The sequence below is a fragment of the Ipomoea triloba genome, chromosome 7 (genome assembly GCF_003576645.1).
Source record: "Ipomoea triloba cultivar NCNSP0323 chromosome 7, ASM357664v1".
In the NCBI taxonomy this organism is placed as follows: domain Eukaryota; kingdom Viridiplantae; phylum Streptophyta; class Magnoliopsida; order Solanales; family Convolvulaceae; genus Ipomoea; species Ipomoea triloba.
This window is the reverse complement of record NC_044922.1, coordinates 25,471,341-25,491,866: the sequence shown is the minus strand read 5'-3', so window position 1 is coordinate 25,491,866 and position 20,526 is coordinate 25,471,341. Positions and strand designations below refer to the sequence as shown.

At 35.9% G+C, this 20,526-nt stretch overlaps 3 protein-coding genes across 3 annotated transcripts; 2 read left to right on the top strand and 1 right to left on the bottom strand.

Annotated features, from left to right (window-relative positions):
• The first annotated feature begins 5,887 nt into the window (after positions 1–5,887).
• Positions 5,888–9,664, top strand: LOC116024613 (U1 small nuclear ribonucleoprotein A). Its single transcript, XM_031265549.1, has 5 exons — positions 5,888–6,119; positions 6,241–6,413; positions 8,161–8,254; positions 8,872–8,960; positions 9,151–9,664. Exons 1-5 carry the CDS (start codon positions 6,032–6,034, stop codon positions 9,442–9,444), a joined length of 738 nt encoding a protein of 245 aa, XP_031121409.1. The 5' UTR covers positions 5,888–6,031; the 3' UTR covers positions 9,445–9,664.
• A 4,994-nt stretch (positions 9,665–14,658) lies between these two features.
• Positions 14,659–16,468, top strand: LOC116026108 (protein SENESCENCE-ASSOCIATED GENE 21, mitochondrial-like). The gene is made up of 2 exons (XM_031267557.1): positions 14,659–14,878; positions 16,055–16,468. The coding sequence occupies exons 1-2, from the start codon at positions 14,802–14,804 to the stop codon at positions 16,278–16,280; spliced, it is 303 nt and encodes a 100-aa protein (XP_031123417.1). The 5' UTR covers positions 14,659–14,801; the 3' UTR covers positions 16,281–16,468.
• Positions 16,469–19,339: 2,871 nt separating this feature from the next.
• Positions 19,340–20,473, bottom strand: LOC116024392. Its single transcript, XM_031265285.1, has 3 exons — positions 20,223–20,473; positions 19,964–20,132; positions 19,340–19,765 (listed from the first exon to the last, which is right to left on the bottom strand). Exons 1-3 carry the CDS (start codon positions 20,471–20,473, stop codon positions 19,340–19,342), a joined length of 846 nt encoding a protein of 281 aa, XP_031121145.1.
• Positions 20,474–20,526: the final 53 nt, after the last annotated feature.

Sequence of the window (20,526 nt, the reverse complement as noted above, 5' to 3'; positions counted from 1 at the left end):
CCTCGACAATTTTTCGTGCCCAATTAAGTCCCTCGACTTTGAAAATTTTAACCAATTTGGTCCTCCGTTTATTTTGCCGTTAAACATCCGTTAAAATGGGGACCAAATTGGTAATTTTGCTATAGTCAAGGGACTAAATTGGTAATTTTGATATAATCAAGGGACCATTTCAGTGAAAATTTAATTACCAATTTGGTCCATTGAGTATAGCAAAATTACCAATTTCATCCCTTGACTATAACAAAATTACCATTGGTCCCGATTTAACGGATGTTTAACGGCAAAATAAACGGAGGACCAAATTGGTTAAAATTTTCAAAGTCGAGGGACTTAATTGGGCACGAAAAATTGTCGAGGATCAAATTGGTAATTTTGCCATAGTTGAGGGACCATTTTGGTAATAAACTCTTAAATAAATTATAAACTCTAAAATAAGTTCTACCAAACATAACCTTAATTTTGATTCTTACTTGAGAAATTTCCATAAGTAGGTTGGATTCATACACTTTTTACAACATTTAATCTACCATAAATTAAACTATATATCAATAAAATAATTACAATAATGGAATACAATCAATCTATATATCAAATTTTATGGACAATAATGATAAATATCTTTGATTTACAAGAAAGTTCACCATTGCTATTTGAAAATGCGCTTTGGATAAAACCAAGATGATATAAACTAGCATAAATTGTCCACAACCAATCAATTCAAATAAAAAAAACTAATATGCAACTCTCATCATCTCGTAGTTAGGGAATTGAACTTAGAATCTTGTGGTAAATAACTTCAAATATAGTAACTATAGCCATCAACTACAAAATAGTAAAAATTAAATTGTGTAATGCGTAATAAATTTGTTGCAACAAATAAATTGACCAAAAATAATTGCCACCTATATAGAGTTAATCATTGAATTTAAATTAGCTAGATTGAAAAAAATTGTTCAATAATATAATCCGTGACATAGGAAGAGCCATAGATAATAGATCTATGACAATTATATTGTTAATTCAACTACCACCATTTATGTAGAGTTGGGTCATCACGCAACACCAAAGAAATTATAACCCTTGCTATAAATAAACTTGGGCATGAGGAAATGCATGATCGTAAGAATGCTGATTATGAAAAAATAAAAATATCATTTTTTTTTGAAACATATCAGTTTATTTCGCAAACATAAAAGTCAACATTTTTGTTATTCGGTGCATGGTGGTGGATGAATAGTTTTAAATTTTATTTTACAAATAAGGATGTTTTTTTTTTTTAATACTACTAACTTTATTACAATGCAGTATCTGTTCATAACTACTTTCTCAACCTATTAAAGCACAAGAGTCAATATTACATCTACTGAGGCTCGAACCCACCACCTCCCGTATAAAGGGAAGGGTTTGATGCCATTTAAAACATACTCCGTATTTCTTAAATAGGTTCAGAATTTTTTACGGCCCACCTATTCTTTGCATTCTAATTAAAGATGTTTCATAATAATTTATTTGGCTAGGTACAGTTTGATTTCATGGGTTAGTTTGGGTTGCGTAAATGTGTTTTTTTTTTTTTTTTTTTTTTGTTGTTGTTGTTGTTGTTGATAATTTTTGTAAAATTTCGGCCACACGAAGTTATAAGGTGATATGTTAGGAAATGACGATGTCACAAATGGAGTTGACACTTCATGAATCTAAAACACCACGACTAAATCATAGCCGAATTTAAGAGTTCTAGAACAACTATTACAACACGTTTGGTTTACAAATGAATTTTTAGGTAATAGGAATGTTATTCCATAAGGAATGGAATAGACAAAGAATATAACAACACATTTGGTTCACGGAATGAATTTGGAAGGAATATGAATTCTATTCCATAGGGAATGGAATAGGTAAGGAATAAAACATGAATTGTATTCTATTGTTTGGTTCGCTGGAGGAATAGGCTTTAGGAATTGTATTACAACGTTTGGTTGGTTAAATGAATAGAAATGTAATATATGTTTAAAAGTCCTAAATACCCTTATACAAAATATATTATTATTATTATTATATATAATATTTTTATATAATATTATTCTATAGCAATTAAAATATTAAAAAATGATCTATAAATTATGGAAAAAAAATATTCATATAAATAACAAACAAATTTAAAGAGCATTTAATAATATTTAGAAGAAAAAATTATTAAGTATTTCAGGAAGTTGGTTTGAGATGGGTGTCTCTCCTTATTTCAAGGAGTCTTCCTGCAACAAATGATCTGATATTCAAGAGTCCTAATATTACTATATAAAATGTGATGTGTTTATCATAAGCAGAATACAAGTTATACACAGTACACACCATTCTTCTTGCAAATTATATTCTAATATGATTAAATCTCTTGTATTAAATTCTGTCTTGCACCAAGGTAACGCTTGTTTGTGCGCTCAATGCGCAGTTTATCATAGGCCTTGAATGATTTCATCTCGTCGGTAATCTTCACAAGTTCTAACAGATGGCTTCTCCCTCCCTGGTAATTGGCAAGTATGGACCCTGGATATTCAAAAGGGAAGAACAATACAATGGCGGAAGTGATGCAAGGGATCAATCTCTTTTTACGAGTCCCTCGATGAATTAGTATTGATTTCTTCTTTTTCCTTTTCATGGTTTTCTGCAATCATTAGTACCATTGGTGTGTATGTTTATAAAAGGAAATTAATTTATGAATATTATTTATTGTTGATCAATTTATTGTATGATAATCCTTTGAAAAATGATGTTGTGTGAAATGATTGCTGCAAATTTCATGCTACACTGCTTGGTTTTATTCGCCCACGAACATGGATGGATTATTTACCATTGTTATGAAATATTACTGATGGATAAATACGTACAAAGATTACCCGTTGAGCCGGTCCGCCAAGTGTCACCCGATCCGTCAATCGCCAACTGGCTGGTCCGTCATAGTCATCAACCCGACTGGGATAAATCACTTGTGATCAACCGGTTTGCTTGTACCGATAGGCCTCGTGACAAAATGCTCTCGGATCGCCCTTGGAGTCGCCCCGACAGAACACACCCGACTGATCCGACTGATCTACCGAAGGATGACCGGTCGATCAACAAAGTGACGCAACCTGCAAGCCGAAATCTTGACTTACACTACAAGTAACATCAGAATCCACTTGATCCGCAGTGCGGCGCCTGAAAACTTGCAGAGATGGCGGTGCTGATACCTCGAGCAGCTGGTCTACACGTAGCTGTAGATCGACCGTCTGACCGAGCCAGTGGGAAGGCACCACGTCAAGCCACCTGTAGCAGCTCATTAAATGCTCAAGACAGTCTTCAACTAGTATAAATAGGGGGTCTCCCTCCTTCACTGGGGATCCATCTCAGATTGAAATCTACATTCACCACTCACAAGCACCTCACAACACTACCAGTCGTTTGTAATAGTTAGAGCACCTGTAACGATCGCTTCGCGTGATCCACTTAATATTGCAATCCACTCAACAGATTACCATTCGCCATTTCAACTCGTGGCCTCGGACCGCTCAGTCGTCGCCCGTAGACGGACCGGCCGACTGACTCGCCGAGCGCCCCTTTTCCTCCATCCATTTGCAACATACGTATTCGTAGCGTAACCGTAATCCCAGGACAATTTACGCTATCAATTACTACAAAAATAATATTTTTTATAAAAAAATAAATTTGATTCAAAGAGTGTTGTGATCTAAATATATTTTAAGTTTAATTAAGGGTAAAATAGTAAATAAGAAAATTTGTCTATTCCTGAGAACTCAGGAATAGGAATACCAAGGGAGGGTCTAGTAATAGCTATTACCCTTGCAAGGGTAATAGCTCATTCCTAGGAACATTGTTCCTAGGAATAGAAAGCATTACCAAACAAAGGAATAGGCCTATTCTCGGGAATGCTGTGCCATTCCAGGCCTATTCCGCGAACCAAACATGCCGTAATAGATAGGAATTGTATTATATTGTTTGCTTCGCCTAAGTGGGAGTATTTTAGAGATATTATTCCTAGATAAATATGTAACAAGATGGAACTGATTATCCTCCATGAAGCTGAATAAGCCAAGGATGAGTATACTGGGCACTAAAAGAATCAGGTACGTTCTCTATCAGTCCAGCGGTATCGTGCGATTACTTGGGATGCTTCAGCTGTGCAGGATAATATCTGGGAGGCAATCTGGAAATTGAAGGTGTCGAACAGAATATGTGTTTTCCTCTGTTTAGTTAGACATGAGCGAATCCTTTGCAACGCTGAAAGAAAGAGACGACACCTTGAGGTGTACGACTGTTGTCCCAGGTGTGTTACAAGCAGTGAAATTGTTGAGCATATTTTTCAAAGTTGCCCAGTAGCTAGGAATGTATGGAAGGCGTTGTTGGGGAGTGCTGAGGCTCAGAGCAATGAGAGATTGGACTTCCAAAAGTAGTTCGACGACAACATAGTAGGGAGAGATCACACAATTTATGGAGAGGAGTGGAAGAGAGTATTTGCAATTGCTATATGGTGGTTGTGGAGATGGAGAAATAGAGTGGTATTTGGCGAGGAGGATTTAGAGAATGTTGACAAAGTTGCATGGATCCTTAACCATTATAATATAACCACGAGAGCATTCTACAAGGAAACTAATCAAAGGACATCATAAATGTGGGTGCTAATGAAACTCTCATATGGGAAAGGCCAAAGAATGATACCATTGCTATTGATGTGGATGGAAGTATTAATGCCATCACAAAGGTAGCTGGCTGTGGTAGAATAACACGGAAGGAATTTGGGAAGGGGGTTTCATGTTTAAAACTTCTATAACTTGTATTGCAGAAATTGAGGCTATTGTGGTCCTCAAAGCTATGGAATGGGCATGGAGGAAAGAGTTTAGGAATATTGAGATTATAAGTGATTCCCATGATACAGTAAAAAGACTTAATGGTGAGCAAAGGGCGAGAGGTTTGTTGAATAACATAATTGAAACATGCAAGAGGTGGATGGCTAAAGATTGGGACATAACCATTAAACATGTATATCGGGTACAAAATCACATAGCAGACAATCTGGCCAAGCTTGCGTGCCAAAGGGAGGATAGATGGAGCTGCTTAAGAGAACCTCCTACTATTATTTTGAGAAATCTAGAGAAAGGCGCCCTGGGCATCCCTAGTGCGTTTATGTGGTGTTAGAGTGTGTTAAGCTCTCTTGTTTCGGGGCTCTCCCTCCTTATGTGATAAATGTTATTAAATATTGTGTATTTGTAGTGTAATGTTTATGTGAAGATATATAATGAACATTATGAACCTACTATATAATAAATGAAAATACATATAATGTACATTCAGTCTAGTATTTTATCAACCTCAATAAATTTTTGGGAAAAGGGTCAAATAGACCCAAAATTTTACACCAAAAGTCAATTAGGCCCCTAAACTTTTAAAATGGTCAATTAATCCCTTAAACATGTCAAATTGAGGCAATGAAGCCCAAAACAAGTAAATGCACTTATTACAAGTCATTCGGCGACCGTCGACAACTTCCAGCATCCGACGACGACTTCCGGCATCCGGCGACGACTCGATCGTTGCCCTGTCGCCATCTCCGACGGAAGGCGAGGTCACCTTCTCTGGGCGAAGGCGGCCATTTCTGGTCGTCTTCAACCGGGAGAATGCGAATTGGTGCGTTTAACCTCTTGGCTATCGATAAATTTGATGTATTTAACTCAATTTGACATATTTGAGCGTTTAGTTGACCCTTTAAAAAGTTTAGGGGATAATTGACTTTTGGTATAAAATTTAAAGGTTTTTTTTGACTATTTTCCTGCTACGATTGGGCTAGACTATATTAATTGGGCCTTATTCTTTGGCCTACCCACAAAGGCGTGAATGCGAACCTCTGCTTGTTCAAAGAAATTGTAGCAGTTGAGCTAGTACGAGCTTGGAACACTGTTCTAACTTCTAACTTGGCTGGAAGCCTGGAACCCTCGACACAGAAGGGGTAGCAGCAAAGCAAAGCAAAGCAAATAACAATCCAGTTATGGCGGAGGCGAACCAAGCCAGCGGCGAGATTTCCCCAAACATGACAATTTACATTAACAATCTCAACGAGAAAATCAAGCTCGACGGTATTCCCCTCTCTGCCGCGCCGCAGCTATGCTCCTTATTAGTAACTATTGCTTATATATACGAGATTTTGCAATGCGAATGCGTATTTGATTGTTAATAGATTGTTGCTGGCTGTTGTAGAGTTGAAGAAGTCGCTAAACGCCGTGTTCTCGCAGTTCGGGAAGATTTTGGAGGTTTTAGCGTTCAAAACCCTAAAACACAAAGGTCAAGCCTGGGTAATCTTTGAGGATGTCTCATCTGCTACCAGTGCACTTCGCCAAATGCAGGGATTCCCATTCTATGATAAGCCTATGGTAACTACTTAATCCTTATTATCTTTTCTTTGGAATCAGCCACTCAAATTTGCAATGCGTTTGATTCTGCTAGTCCATGAAACAATTAGAACTAATTTTAGCCAATTGTAATTATGCCTTTAAACAATGTACTAATCATGGCTTAGCACAATGTGTCAATGTTACCTAACAATTCTCTGCAGTAGCTGACTAATGTAACCAATGACCTATGTGTGTTATAGTGTAATATTTTGGACGGCCTAGTGAAATATAAACAATAGAATTTTGATAGTTTTATGGTGAGCAGGTATAAAATTGCTATTTTTCAAATTGGAAGATATTTATTTGTTAAAATTGATGCCATTATCTTTCGTCATAGATAAACCAAAACTCATATAGGTATTTACTTCTTATGGAAACACAATGGATGTTTCAAAAATTCTTTCAGTTCTTTATTTTGAATATTTGAGAACAATGCCATCAGAATCAGATTGAGCAGACTAAAACAGTGGTTAAAGTAAGGTAAAAGAGATGCTTTTCTTCAGCTTTTCAGAAACTAGAATCATCTTCCATTGCTACTGTATCTATGGTCCATTCATTTGAGTCCTACTAGTGAGTTCATTAGTGAGAATCTGACAGTAAAACTTATGCTTGATCAAATATCACCTTGATGTGTCATTTGGAATATACTCTATGTAAGACCCCTCATTCAAGTGAAAGGTCACTTAAATGTTTCACAATATACATCAATTTTTGTTCTTATTGATTTATTTCAAGCATTAATTGAGAGTATGTACTGGAGTCCATAAAACATTTTGGACACAAATAAACAGTGAGTATAAAGAATTAGCTGACACTACAAAATTTGTAATTGCTGTTGTAGCTTATATTTCATAGTTGAACAGAAAGTATAAAGAATTAGCTGACACTGCAAATTTGTGCTGTAACTTAAATTTCATAGTTGGAACGTTTGATTGAGCATGTTTTATGTTGATAACTTTCATAACCAGTACCATGACGGATTTAGTAATCCAGTGTGTGGTTAGTTCTAAGTTATGTATCTTCCTACATTTTTTATAATATCATATCTGTTATAGGATTAGTTACATCTTATTTACTCTAGGAAAACTTCAATCAACAAGGAAATGAAAGTGTCTAATCATGTAATGCATTGCCCTATAAAAGTAAGGCCTTATTAGTTGTGATGGAATTATTCAAAATCTTATTCTTTGTGGTTTGATGAAGAATTACCATCATTCTATTGTAAATGAGATTCCTAGAAACCAATAGAGAAATGTCATGGTTATCATTTCCTTCTCTCTCTTATCCTTGTTTGACGATATCATTGTATGACCAAACCATTCTTTGCAGCATTTCTAATAGCTGATGTTCAGTCTGCTTGAAAAAAAATGGATTAAATTATTTGTCCACTGTTATATTCTTTAGATTTTGTGCTTTCAGCTGGTTACATTGTGAACACGTGGTATATCATTATGTTTTTTTATCAGCTGTTTATCATCAATAAGAATGTGGCACAGGCTTTGAAGAGAAGTGGATTTGTGTTACTAGCAAATTGCTGAACATTTTTGGTTTAGATTTTTCTGCTGCCATTAGTTTCATTTAGGGCATATGTGCTTTTAACCTGATTGATGAGAAAGCTCAGTATGTAAGGTTGAAACTATTTTTTCAGTCCTTTTATGCTGTCTTTTTGTCCCTCTTAAAAGTTTTTGGTTTATTCTTTTCATGCATATATGTATATATTTCACAGAGGATACAATTTGCAAAGACAAAATCAGATATTATAGCCAAGGCAGACGGTACTTTTGTACCTCGAGAAAAAAGAAAGAAGCATGAAGACAGAGGTAAGTCTGTTAAGGCATATTTTGTTGTTTGCATTTATTAAATCAAATTCAATGTATCTGCATTTTGTAAATTTTAAACCAGTTTTGCTTTAAGTGTTATTTGAATTTGACATATATGCATTTTGTAAATGGTAACTCTTGTATTAAAATATTATGTTAAAAAAAAAGATATTTTGTGTAAATTACAGTTACAATTCAATATTAATAGGCTTACATGTATTCATTGAAATAATATTCAATGGAATCAATGCCTTGCAATTTTATCCCTGTAGGCTGGGTGTTAGGAGCCTCTTTCAGGTAGTTTTAGTTTGAACAACCTCCGACATCTCACATTAACAGCAAGATGTTCCACAATTCTCTTTTCTCCTTCTCTTTATTTGCATCACTGATGTAACCACCAGTTGCTAGGAGGTGCTGCCATGCACCCTCAAAACAAGTTATGTAAATCTGTGCAGTGTTTTATGAGGACAGTCCTTTTTTTTTTTTGGTTATAATTCCTTCTTTAATAAAATCTGCATTTTATTTATAGTGTTTTTCCTTTTCATTTACTTGGTATGGAACATTTTTGGTCACTTGTATCAATATTTTTATTTAACTATATTATATTTATCTGGCAGGAAAGAAGAAAAAGGAGCAGCATGACTCTAATCAAGCCGGAATGGGTCTGAATCCTGCATATGTTGGCACTTATGGTGCAACCCCTCCTGTAAGCATTTTCCTTGAGTTTCCATTGAAATTTAACTAGTATTGATCTTTTGGGTTAAAAAAAACAGGTACAACAATTTAGTGTATTTTAGACCAGCTTGTCATTATCAGGGGTTTTATGAACAAGTATCAACACTATTGTTTCACCTAAAGTGATCTCCATACTCTTTCTCCTTTCTCAATAATTGCAGCTATCACAGATACCATATATGGGTGGAGCAATTGCTGCTGTACCAGAAGCTCCTGCTCCTCCAAACAAGATATTGTTTGTCCAGAATCTTCCGCATCAGACAACTCCCATGATGCTCCAAATGCTCTTTTCTCAATATACTGGCTTTAAGGAAGTCAGAATGGTGGAAGCGAAGCCTGGAATTGCTTTTGTCGAATACGGAGATGAGATGCAATCCACTGTGGCAATGCAGGCACTCCAGGGATTCAAGATAATGGGCGACAATGCCATGCTGATTACATATGCGAAAAAGTAAACTGGTAAACAAGTTACCTGCATGTAGAATTAATTGATGTTTTGATACTAGAATATGGATGTTGAGCAGCTGTGATGTTAACCTTATAAATAACTTTATAACTCGTGTCCTTTTCCCTCATTTTAGAGAAACAATAGCGATGTATCTGTTTCTTGTACTTGATTACATGGTGTATATGCCAAGCCCCAGTCCTACTGCCTACCTGGTTCTGGTTTCATGACCTACTTATCTTCCTATTGCTTGTGGCCTTGTTCTACCAAAAAAGAACTTGGGGAATTGCACTTTTGGTCTCTCAATTATTAGTGTATTTGCAATGTAGTCCTCGGTTTCCAATTTGAACATATTCGATCCCTCAAATCTATCTTACGTTAATCAAATTTAGTCCTTTTGTTATATAAGCCCATTAAACACCATTTAGACCATGGACATTTTTTAAATTTCAAATACCACTTAATATATTTACCTAATTTCTTCCCCCCCTTCTTCCTCCCTTCTGCCATTTACGCTCACTAGAACATCAACTTTAGCTTTTCAAAACTCTAACCTGTTGAAGAGAAGGACGTTCCCAAACCAAACACAATGACATACGCATTTATAAACGCTATTAGGTGATTTGAATTGAAACCAAATTACCTAGCTAATTCGTAATCAAAATACTTAATGTATAGTTAAAGTATACTTAACTCATCAAATTTCATACCTAATTCATCTTCAAATTCAATCTAATTCAAATTACATAATTCATATTCAAAATATATATATATACCTAACTAATCAAATACCTAATTTGTCAAATTACCTAATTCATCAAAGAACCTAATTCTTAATCAAAGCACTCAATTCATCAAAATACCAAATGTATAATGAAAGTATACATAACTCATCAAATTTAATCTAATTCATCAAACTACATAATTCATATTCAATATATATACCTAACTAATCAAATACTTAATTTATCAAACTAACTAATTCATCAAAATACCTATTTCACAAAAAAATATTGAAATTCAAAATTTAACATTTAAAAAGGCAAAATTCAAAATAGAATAATAATAGTAATTCTTGCCCCATAGGTATACACACTTTAATATTTAATCACAATAATTCACCTAAAAAATTATCAAATTTTGAAAAAAAAATTCAAAAGTATTAACATACACACATTAATATATAAGCACAACAAATAATCATAAATTTATACATATTTTTGCCAAAATTCATATTCTTTAACATAATAATATAAAAAAAAATATATAAAAACTAATCACAAATTAATATAAATTTTCTAAAAATAATAAAATATCACATTTATCAAAATAATAATAAAACACACATTATTAACCATTAAAAAACTATACCTGGCGGCCAGCGGCGACAACGGTGGTTGGGACGTCGGCTAGCTGAAGCTAGGGCGGAGGGGTCGACTGTGGCCGTGGTATCGTCAGCGCCAGCGTCGTAGGGGAGGCAGTGGTAGCGTCGGTCTCGCCAGAAACGACAGAGCATATCAGCGGTGGCGTCGGCGACTGTGGCAGTCGTTGCATCGCAGTGGTGGAGGCGTTAGATCTGGGAGAGTGAGAGAGTGAGGCGTCGCGCAGTGGTGCCATGTACACGGTAGATTTGATGAGAGTGAGAGTGAGAGAGTGTAGATATGATTTGGTCACGTTTTTGTTTAACTTAGAAACGGTAGCGGAAAGTAAAAAGAATTTTTTTTCTTTTAAAAAAAAAAATCCAAACTTTCCGTAGTCGCGGAAAATCTACCTTTTAACTTTTTTTTTTTAATATGTACTTTTCGAGACCGTTTCTACGAGGAACGGTCACGAAAAGTAAAAGCGTTTTTTTTTTAAATCGCGTCCATGTTAATTAACAATAGACGCGGATTCTTGATCAATTATTTACGAAATTGTCATTGCGATTTTTTTTAAAAATACACTACCCTTGGGTGACTAAAAATCAGTCTCCTATATTCTTTTTTGTATTAGTGACCATCATTTCTCTATTTCATTTTATTTGCCATGTTTATTTATTGGTTAAATAATTATTTTTCTTTGCTTATTTTCTTTAATTTTTTTTATAGTTTTTAAATTTGAATTTTATTTGTGTTTATTAATACTTTTAATATAATTTCTAAATATATAAATTTTATATATTATTATACTAAACATAATATTATAAAAAATTTAAATTGTAAATAGTTTCAATAAGTTCCCGTTAATGGAACTAACGGAAAAAAAAAATCACAATTTAAACATCATATCTTTGATATGACCCATGATTACATTGGTTTAGGGTGTAGACAAATAGTGACGATGCATGATTTGAAGTTTTAGACAACATCTAGTCAAGTTCACGTATCAATTTGGTAGTTAGTCAAGTTCAGATATCTTTAAGTGCATTGAAAACAACCAATCAGATTAGATCCAATGGACCCATAAGCATGCAACTGCCTTTAATCCCCCATACATATGTATCAAAAAGACCATGCAATACTTCCTGCTAAGAATGCTTCATCTCGATCTCGACATAGCTAGTGAATGTGTTGAATAATTGCCCATTTAGATTGACGGTTCGAGTATTGTATTAGTTCAATGATGAAACTATATAACCCGAGTATGTATTTACTCATATCAGTATATAAGTTCGCGAATAATGGGATAAAATGGATAAGATAGAGAGAAGAATTATAGTGAAATTGAGTTGATTAGAGCCTGAATATTACAAGTAGATTGTAATAACTGAACATGATGTTATAATAACTGGACAATGCCTATTGATACAAGGGAGTTGTAACTAATTGTGGCTAAATATATATGTGGTATAACCACATGATTAAATCAAGATCCATACTCTTAAGCTACGAAGGTTGGCGGAATCGGCCGGTCGCGGAGATTGGACCCTAGTTCCAGGCCTATGGGACTTGGGGGCTGGCCGCCAGGTATGCCCACCTGGGTGCCTGCTTGCCATGCGGGCACAATCATATAGGGTCCTTGATCGCCTTGGGCTTGGATCCTCTATTTTGGTCAGGGTCATCTATCTTTCGTCGCCCAGACCATCTTCATGGGCTCTCAGACTCTTGTCTCCATTATTCTTTGGCTGGTTCCAATATTTTCATTAGTATTAGACTATTAGTCTTGGAATACTTTATGTTTATGTATATTAAGATTTAGTGTTTATGTATATTAAGATTTAAATTTATGATCATATACAACAATATATTATGATGATGAATATAGTTCATCAATTGTTTACTTGTATCAACTTTCATTTTAAAGGGATTAAATTAATTAATTTATATCTTAAGATACAAAATTTACAACATGGTAAAATAATTGAGGACTACATTGATTAAAATTGAAAATGAGAGACTGCGTTTGGTTCGCACATGAGAATCGGAATCGGAATGAGTATCAAATACTTAGTATGAGTAATGGGTTTTGGTGAAAGTATTTAGCATGTTTGGTAGTTGGGTGGAATGAGAATAATTATTAATAGTTGGGGAAGAAAGGAGGAAGGAAAATGAAACCCTTATTTAATAAGGGTATGTATTTTTTCATTAATGGGGTATTCCAAAACCATAGTAGCATTCTCAAAACCTATCAACCAAACACTAATAATCACTTTCATACCTATTTCTTATGTCTAAACCCACCAACCAAACACACCCTAAATTGTATAATAGTAACGAGACAAAAAAAAAAGAAAAGAAAAAGAAGAACAAATGCAATTATTCCTTTTACTAAGGGGGTGTTTAGTAACTCGAAAAATAATTTTCGGAAATCATTTTCCGAGCTTTTGGTGTTTGGCGACATCCGGAAAATGACTTCCCGACAAAAAATCCAGAAGTCATTTTTCGGAATCAGAAAATGGTGTTGTGCGACTTTTTTTGTAAATTTTTTTTTATTTCTAATTTCTAATAAATATTATTAATTTATATATTTTTATATTTTAAATAAAATAATAAAATAATATAATTATACATTTTTACTCATTTTCCACTCATTTTCCGGAAAATGAACCAAACACACACAGACAGTTTTCCAGAGTACATCCAAACACCGAAAATGAACTCATTTTTCAGAAAACATTTTCCAGAGAAGTCATTTTCCTGTTTTCCAAACACACCCTAAATTTCATTGTATTATATTTATGAGCATTTTGAATATATTGGATTGAGCGAATTGCACTTTTAGTCTCGACGATTATAATATTGTCACATTAGTCACGCACTTTTAATTTTATTACATTATATCTTTGACTTTCATTTACTTGTCATAATTAATCTTCCTTCTAAAATGGAGTTAATTACCAATTTGGTCCCTCGACTATTGGGATTTCACCACTTTGGTCCTCGACAATTTTTCTTGCCCAATTAAGTCCCCGACTTTGAAAAAATTAACCAATTTGGTCCTCCGTTTATTTTGGTGTTAAATCAGGACCAAATTGGTGAAATCTCAATAGTCAAGGGACCATTTCGGTAATTAATTTTGACTGAAATGGTCCCTTGACTATAGTGAAATTACCAATTTGGTCCTGATTTAACGGATATCAAATGGTAAAATAAACGGAGGACCAAATTGGTTAATTTTTTCAAAGTCAAGGACTTAATTGGGCAAGAAAAATTGTCGAGGACCAAAGTGGTGAAATCCCAATAGTCGAGAGACCAAATCGGAATTAACTCTTCTAAAATGTTATTAATCCACCATTTAATAAATATGACTAACATGTAATTTAATATTCAATTAGAGGAGTTTATAAGAGACCGAGAGCAATTACATTTGAAAGATAAAATTATATGTTAACCATCTTTATTATATAGTGAAGTGGGTTGGTTTTCAAAAAAAAAAATTATATAGTGAAGTGACAAAATGTTAAATGGAGGACTAATTGTTGCAATCAAATAAAACTCAAGGATGTAATAAGTCAAAATTAAAATAGTAGAACTAAATGTGATAACATGTATCAATCTATAACTAAAAGTGAAAATTGCTTTATTGGATTAAAAAAATTAAGAGATTAAAAAAAAAAAAAAAAAGAAGCAAAACTAAACAAAACCTGTGAATTTCAGATTGATTATAACTGTGACCGGAGAAAAAGACGCTACGAAAAGGGTTGAAAGTTGAAACAGGTTGAAGCACCAACCACGTGTCGAACAAGCAGTGAATTGAGGGAAATGTCGATCTTCCCCACTCGATCAGCACCTATATATACACACAACCGTCTGCCCCTCATATTGCAGTTCCCGACGATCAGAGAACACTCAAACTAATTCGTAAGCCTGAACGTCGGCAAATCTTCCTAAACCACTCTTTTCGCCGCTGCAGCGTATATTGTACACATTAATTCATTAGAATTTTAAAATGGCTCGCAATTTCTCCACAGCCAAGCAGCTCTCTTCTTTCGTCCTTCACAGAATATCCGTCGCCGCCATCTGCAGGTACTACTCCATCGTTAATTATCCCATCCATCTTATTTCCGGTGTTGCAAAAATATTGCCCGGCCCTTAACCAGGGTCGGGGCTAAAGCCCATGATAGAAGGGGCCATTCATATATATATATATATATATATATATAGTGTTATTAGAAAACAAAAAATTAAGAATAGATGGGACTCCTGAAACTTTCAGGAATCGACGCTTAATTAAATAAATTAAATTTAGAAATAGAACCGACATGGGATACCTAATTATCTATTAGAATCAACACCCTACCGCAACATTCTACACAGACAACACAACAACCTATAAGGCATTAGGAATTTAGGGCTATAAATTTATAATCCTCTTATGAGTAATTCTATATATATATATAACTTTTGAATTATAATCACCTTGAGTTACTGTGTTCTGTCTAGGAAGTGAAAGAAGAAAAGAACAAAAAAAATCGGACTGAGGAGAACTTTTTAAAAATATTTAGGTGTTTTTGTTCTTTTCTTATACACAATTTTTAAAATTATTTTATATAATGTTATTCTAAAAAGCATTGAAAATAGAAACAATCTAAAGAAAATTTTAAATGATTACTTTGTATAATCTAAACAATCTAAAGAACATTTGGAACATCTGGTATAATTTTTTGTCATGATTACTTTGTATGTAAAAAATGTTAGAAAATTTTCTAATCCGGCCCTGAGCTTAACATATCACTACAACTGGTGGTGGTCTAGGGAGGCCTCTTAGGCAGTTAGGCCTAGACTAGGTCGCCAATTAATAACTCTAAATTGTTCAAAATCGTAAGTTGATATTTAATATTTTAGTATTAACTATTAAAGCATTAAATAATTTATAATTACCGGTCTTAAAAAATTAAACATTTTTAAAATAAAAAATAAAAAATAAAATACAAAAATATGCCTAAGCCCTAGGCTCTAGGCACCCTTTAGCGAATTTTAAATCATGTTTATTTTATCAGTCTTGTTTATGATTTTTTATATTTAATAATATTTTTAGGGTAGTTTTTAAATATATAAATTTTATATACTAATATTAAATTTAGTATTATACAAATTTAAATTAAAAATAACTTTTCTCCTAACCATAGAAACAGACACGGGATGAAGGGGGTATATTATAACGATATGGATGGTTTGAAAACGGCGGTGATATGGTTGCAGGAGGGGATATGCGGCGGAGGGAGCGGTGGCGAGTGGAAGGGCAAAGAGCAATAGCAATAGCAATGCTACGCCGAAAAGTGGAAATGAAGCGGTAGACAAGGCGGCGGCTTCATGGTATCCGGATCCTGTAACAGGGTATTATAGACCCGAGGGTGAAGATGATAAGGTGATAGACGCTGCTGATCTGCGTCTCATGTTCTTGAAGAACACACCTCGAAAACAATGATTTATGACAACGAAAAATCTGCTTAAACGACCAAAATATATGTTTTGTGTGTTGGATTAATTATAAATATATATATGGTGGAAATCTTTAGATTTAGAAATAGCGACTTAAGTATTATTGTTGCATGCAACTTTTTCATATGATATTGTGGATATAATACTAATTAATAATAAAATTCATTTTCATCATTTTTGTTGTATGCAGATGAATACATACATTACTGCTAATAGATTTATATTTTCAGTTTTAATTCTATTTTATGTATGTATTGGATCAAATGAAAAAATCTTTTAGAAAACAATGCGACTGGATTGAGTTCCATGATCCCCGGAGATTATTAGGGACCGTCTTGAGATAGACAGAGTTAACAAAGCGATCCAAAAGGATAGCTATTAGTTGTACTGGGTTCCCTCCCTTAAAAAAAAAAAAAAAAAAAAACGGATTTTAGAGTTTATGATCGAGTTTTGATTTTATTTGGTTTAGGATTTACTTTTTACTACTTAAGGTCTGAAGCATGATTTTTTAAAAGAACATTTGATTTTTAAAAGTTATACAAGGGGAAGATGACGATAATTATGAAAATATCACTCTTTAAAAATCTAATATGATCTGTTCGATTTTTATAGATAATTTGAGAGTGGTTCTTAATTTTTTTTTCGAGATTGTAACATGTTGAACCTTGAGGGACCACTAAGATCATTTTTCACTTTTCGAGAAAAATTTATGTTTGATACCATTTTTTCTAAGTAAATACATGTGGGTAACGATGTAATTTCATACTTTATTTCTTTGCATGCGATTGGTAATAATAATAATAATAATAGTAGTAGTAGTAGTAGTAGTACAGTTGACATTCAAATTAGCAACAAATAGATGAGTTGTAGTTCAAAAATCTAGTGTAATGTGTCATCCTAATTAAGTTATAAGGAGGTAAAAATATAGTATCATATTTTTCAAATTTAATGGCTTATTTAGAGCTTTTTAGAGTTAGATGACATATTATACAAATGGAATGGTTTATTTGAGCCATATCTCAAATTTATATTGTATCTTTTAGCCAAAAAGTTCTGCAAGAAACTTATTTTTATTTGGAAAGGCCACAATAGATCAGAGCATGCCGCATGATGCTTCACGTACGTAGGTGGAAAGTTTAAAGCTAGTTTAGTGTAGTTGCGGAACGAAAGGGGAATTGAAAGATGAGATGAAGTGAAGTTGCAGATGGAGTGAGGTCACAATCATACATCACATGATCGAACATCAAAGTGATAGTTGTTGAGTTGAAGAAATTACATGTACACCCTACCCACGTACCTCAAAATCAGTCCTTATACCGTGGACATGCATTTTGGACGAAGGTCACAAAACGACGTCATTTCAATAAGTACGAGAAACGCCTCCCTCTCAAATGATACTGCAGTTGTGTTGAGGCCGACTGCCAACCGTTTCAGAACTGATGCTACAGTTGTGTTGAACTGATATTGCAGTTGCGCGGAACGGAGACCGTTTCATCTGTCTGTTTTCATTAATCAAAACGACGTCGTTTTGTCTCCACAATAAAATTTGCGCCTAAAAATCATCCTCCGATCCGATCCACATCAACGCCAAGTTACACACGTAAGCCAGCTCAAATCCTACTCCCCTCTGTGAGACAATAGCTGCCGATGATCTAGTGGGTAGATCATAATTTTCATATTTGAATGGTTACAAGTCTAATTATTATCAACCTCCTCTTAATTAGGAACAGAATCAATTCACACATCCCAGTAATAGTTGAATGTTCCTTTGTCACAAAAAAAAAAATAGTGCTAAGATTTTAATTTTTTTTTTCAATTTGAAAAAAACAAAAAAAATTTTTGACGCAAACTCAAAGCTTAATTCTCATTATCAACATGTAAAGCATCCAAAGCGAACAAAGGTGGGATGGTAACCCAACAAATACAACCAGACAAAGAACTAGCCTCCCTAGCAATTAAGTGGGCGACTCGGTTCGCTGATCGCTTAACAGAATAGAAAAGCAGCTCGTCAATAGTGGCTGCTATGTCTTTTACATCATCAATTATTAAATCAAATCCTGAATCTCCCGAAGGCCCTAGCAAAGCATAGTAGACCTCCTGAGCATCCATTTCCACATCCACTTTAGTCACTCCCCGGGCCTTCAACCAACTCAGTGCTTCCGGAACCCCCACCGCTTCCGCCTCCCTAGCCGAAACTGTATGCAGTCCTGGAATGGCTTTGGCAGCGATAAAATCACCCCCCTCATCTCGTATGACCATACCAATGCTTGTCGTACCCGAACTCTCCTCAAACGCAGCATCCACATTCAGTTTCCACCGCCCATGTTCTGGCTTGCGCCATTGTTGCGGAGGAGTTGGTCCATTATGCTCCATCACCTCTCCAATACCATTAGCTTGCCTCCACCCATGCCATATATTCTGCGCATGGGTAATAACTCTCTCAGCCACAAAAACCCCTCCCTTCCACACAATCTCATTTCGACACTGCCACAAACTCCACCAAACCATAAAAATAAAACACCTGGCATCTTCCTCAAAATGTTGAAATATATATTGCAGCCCCATCCTCAGTGTCGTACACCCACCTGTATACATCGCCACCCCAACCTTCTGCCAACAGCACTTCGTCACCTCACACTGGAAAAACACATGCAACGCTGACTCCTCCCTAACACGACAGAACCGGCACTCCACCATGCATGACACCCTCCTACCTCGAAGAACATCCGCTGTGGGTAAACATTGCATGCAAACTTGCCACAGAAATATCTTAACCTTTGGTGGCAGTTGCATACCCCATATTGTCGTCCACCCACTCCACTCCTCCATCCCTAATTCCCTTGTTAGTAGGCGATAGCAACTCTTCACCGTAAACCTCCCCCGCTTATCGCCAGCCCAGAAAAGAGTATATGCTCCCTCCCTACGGCTCAACGGTATACGCAACACCAAGCCCGCATCCCTCTCATTCAGTATGTCCTGCACCACCTCCGTATCCCACTCCCGACGATCAACCTGCATTAGGGCCTTGAATCTAGTGCCCTCTAGCTACTCCGGCATCTCCGTCTCAACCTTCATATTCAACTTATTGGGAATCCATGCATCCCCCCACACCCTTATGGTACCACCATCCCCTACCCTCCAACAGCCCCCACGTTCCAACACAGCCCTCGTCTGCCAAACACTTCTCCAAATGAACGACGGATTATACCCCAGCTTAGCATCCATGAACTGACTTCTAGGATAATACCTCGCCTTAAACACCCGTGCCACCAAGGAGTCAGGGAATTTCACCAGTCGCCATGCCTGTTTACTAAGCATCGCTATGTTGAACTCCCGCACTCGCCGGAATCCCAGCCCTCCTACCTTCTTGGGCGTACACAAACTTTCCCACCTCATCCATCGCATCCCACCTCGCCCGCGACCATTCCACCAAAACTCATTTAGGATCCTTTCCACCTCTCGACACAATTCCTGAGGCAGCAAAAAAACATTCATCGTGTATGTGGGCAAGGCTTGTAAAACAGTTTTAATCAATACCTCACGCCCAGCCCGCGATAAAAAGCGGTTGTTCTAGCTATTGATACGCGACATGATCCTCTCCCGTAATAACCCCAACACCTCTCTCTTGTTCCTCCCCACCAACGATGGCAACCCCAAATAATGACCTACACTCTCCCCTGCCGAAACACCTAATAGTGTACTCACAGCCTCCCTATCTTCACGACCCACATTGGCACTAAAAGAGAGCGAAGACTTATCGAAATTTACCTCCTGGCCTGAAGCTAGCGCATATTCTCCCAGAATTGCAGCAACCACACCAGCCTCAAGAGTATTCGCACTGAAGAAAATAAAACAGTCATCGGCGAACAAGAGATGGGACACCCTAGGCGCCCCCCTCGCCACCGCCACGCCATGCACACCTCCACACTATTCCTGCTGTTTAACCGCAACGCTCAACCCTTCCGCCACCAGTATAAATAGATACGGGGACAACGGGTCACCTTGACGCAAACCCCTCCCCGGATTAATAGGCCCCACCTCCTCCCCCTCTACTAACACATTGTACTCCACAGTTCGAACACAGTACATAATCAATGCCACCCATCTCGCACTGAACCCCAGCTTCAACATAACTGCTTCTAGGAACCCCCACTCTACCCTATCATATGCCTTGCTCATGTCGAGCTTAAGCGCTGCAAACCCCCCCCCCCCCCCCCCCCCCCCCCTCTCTC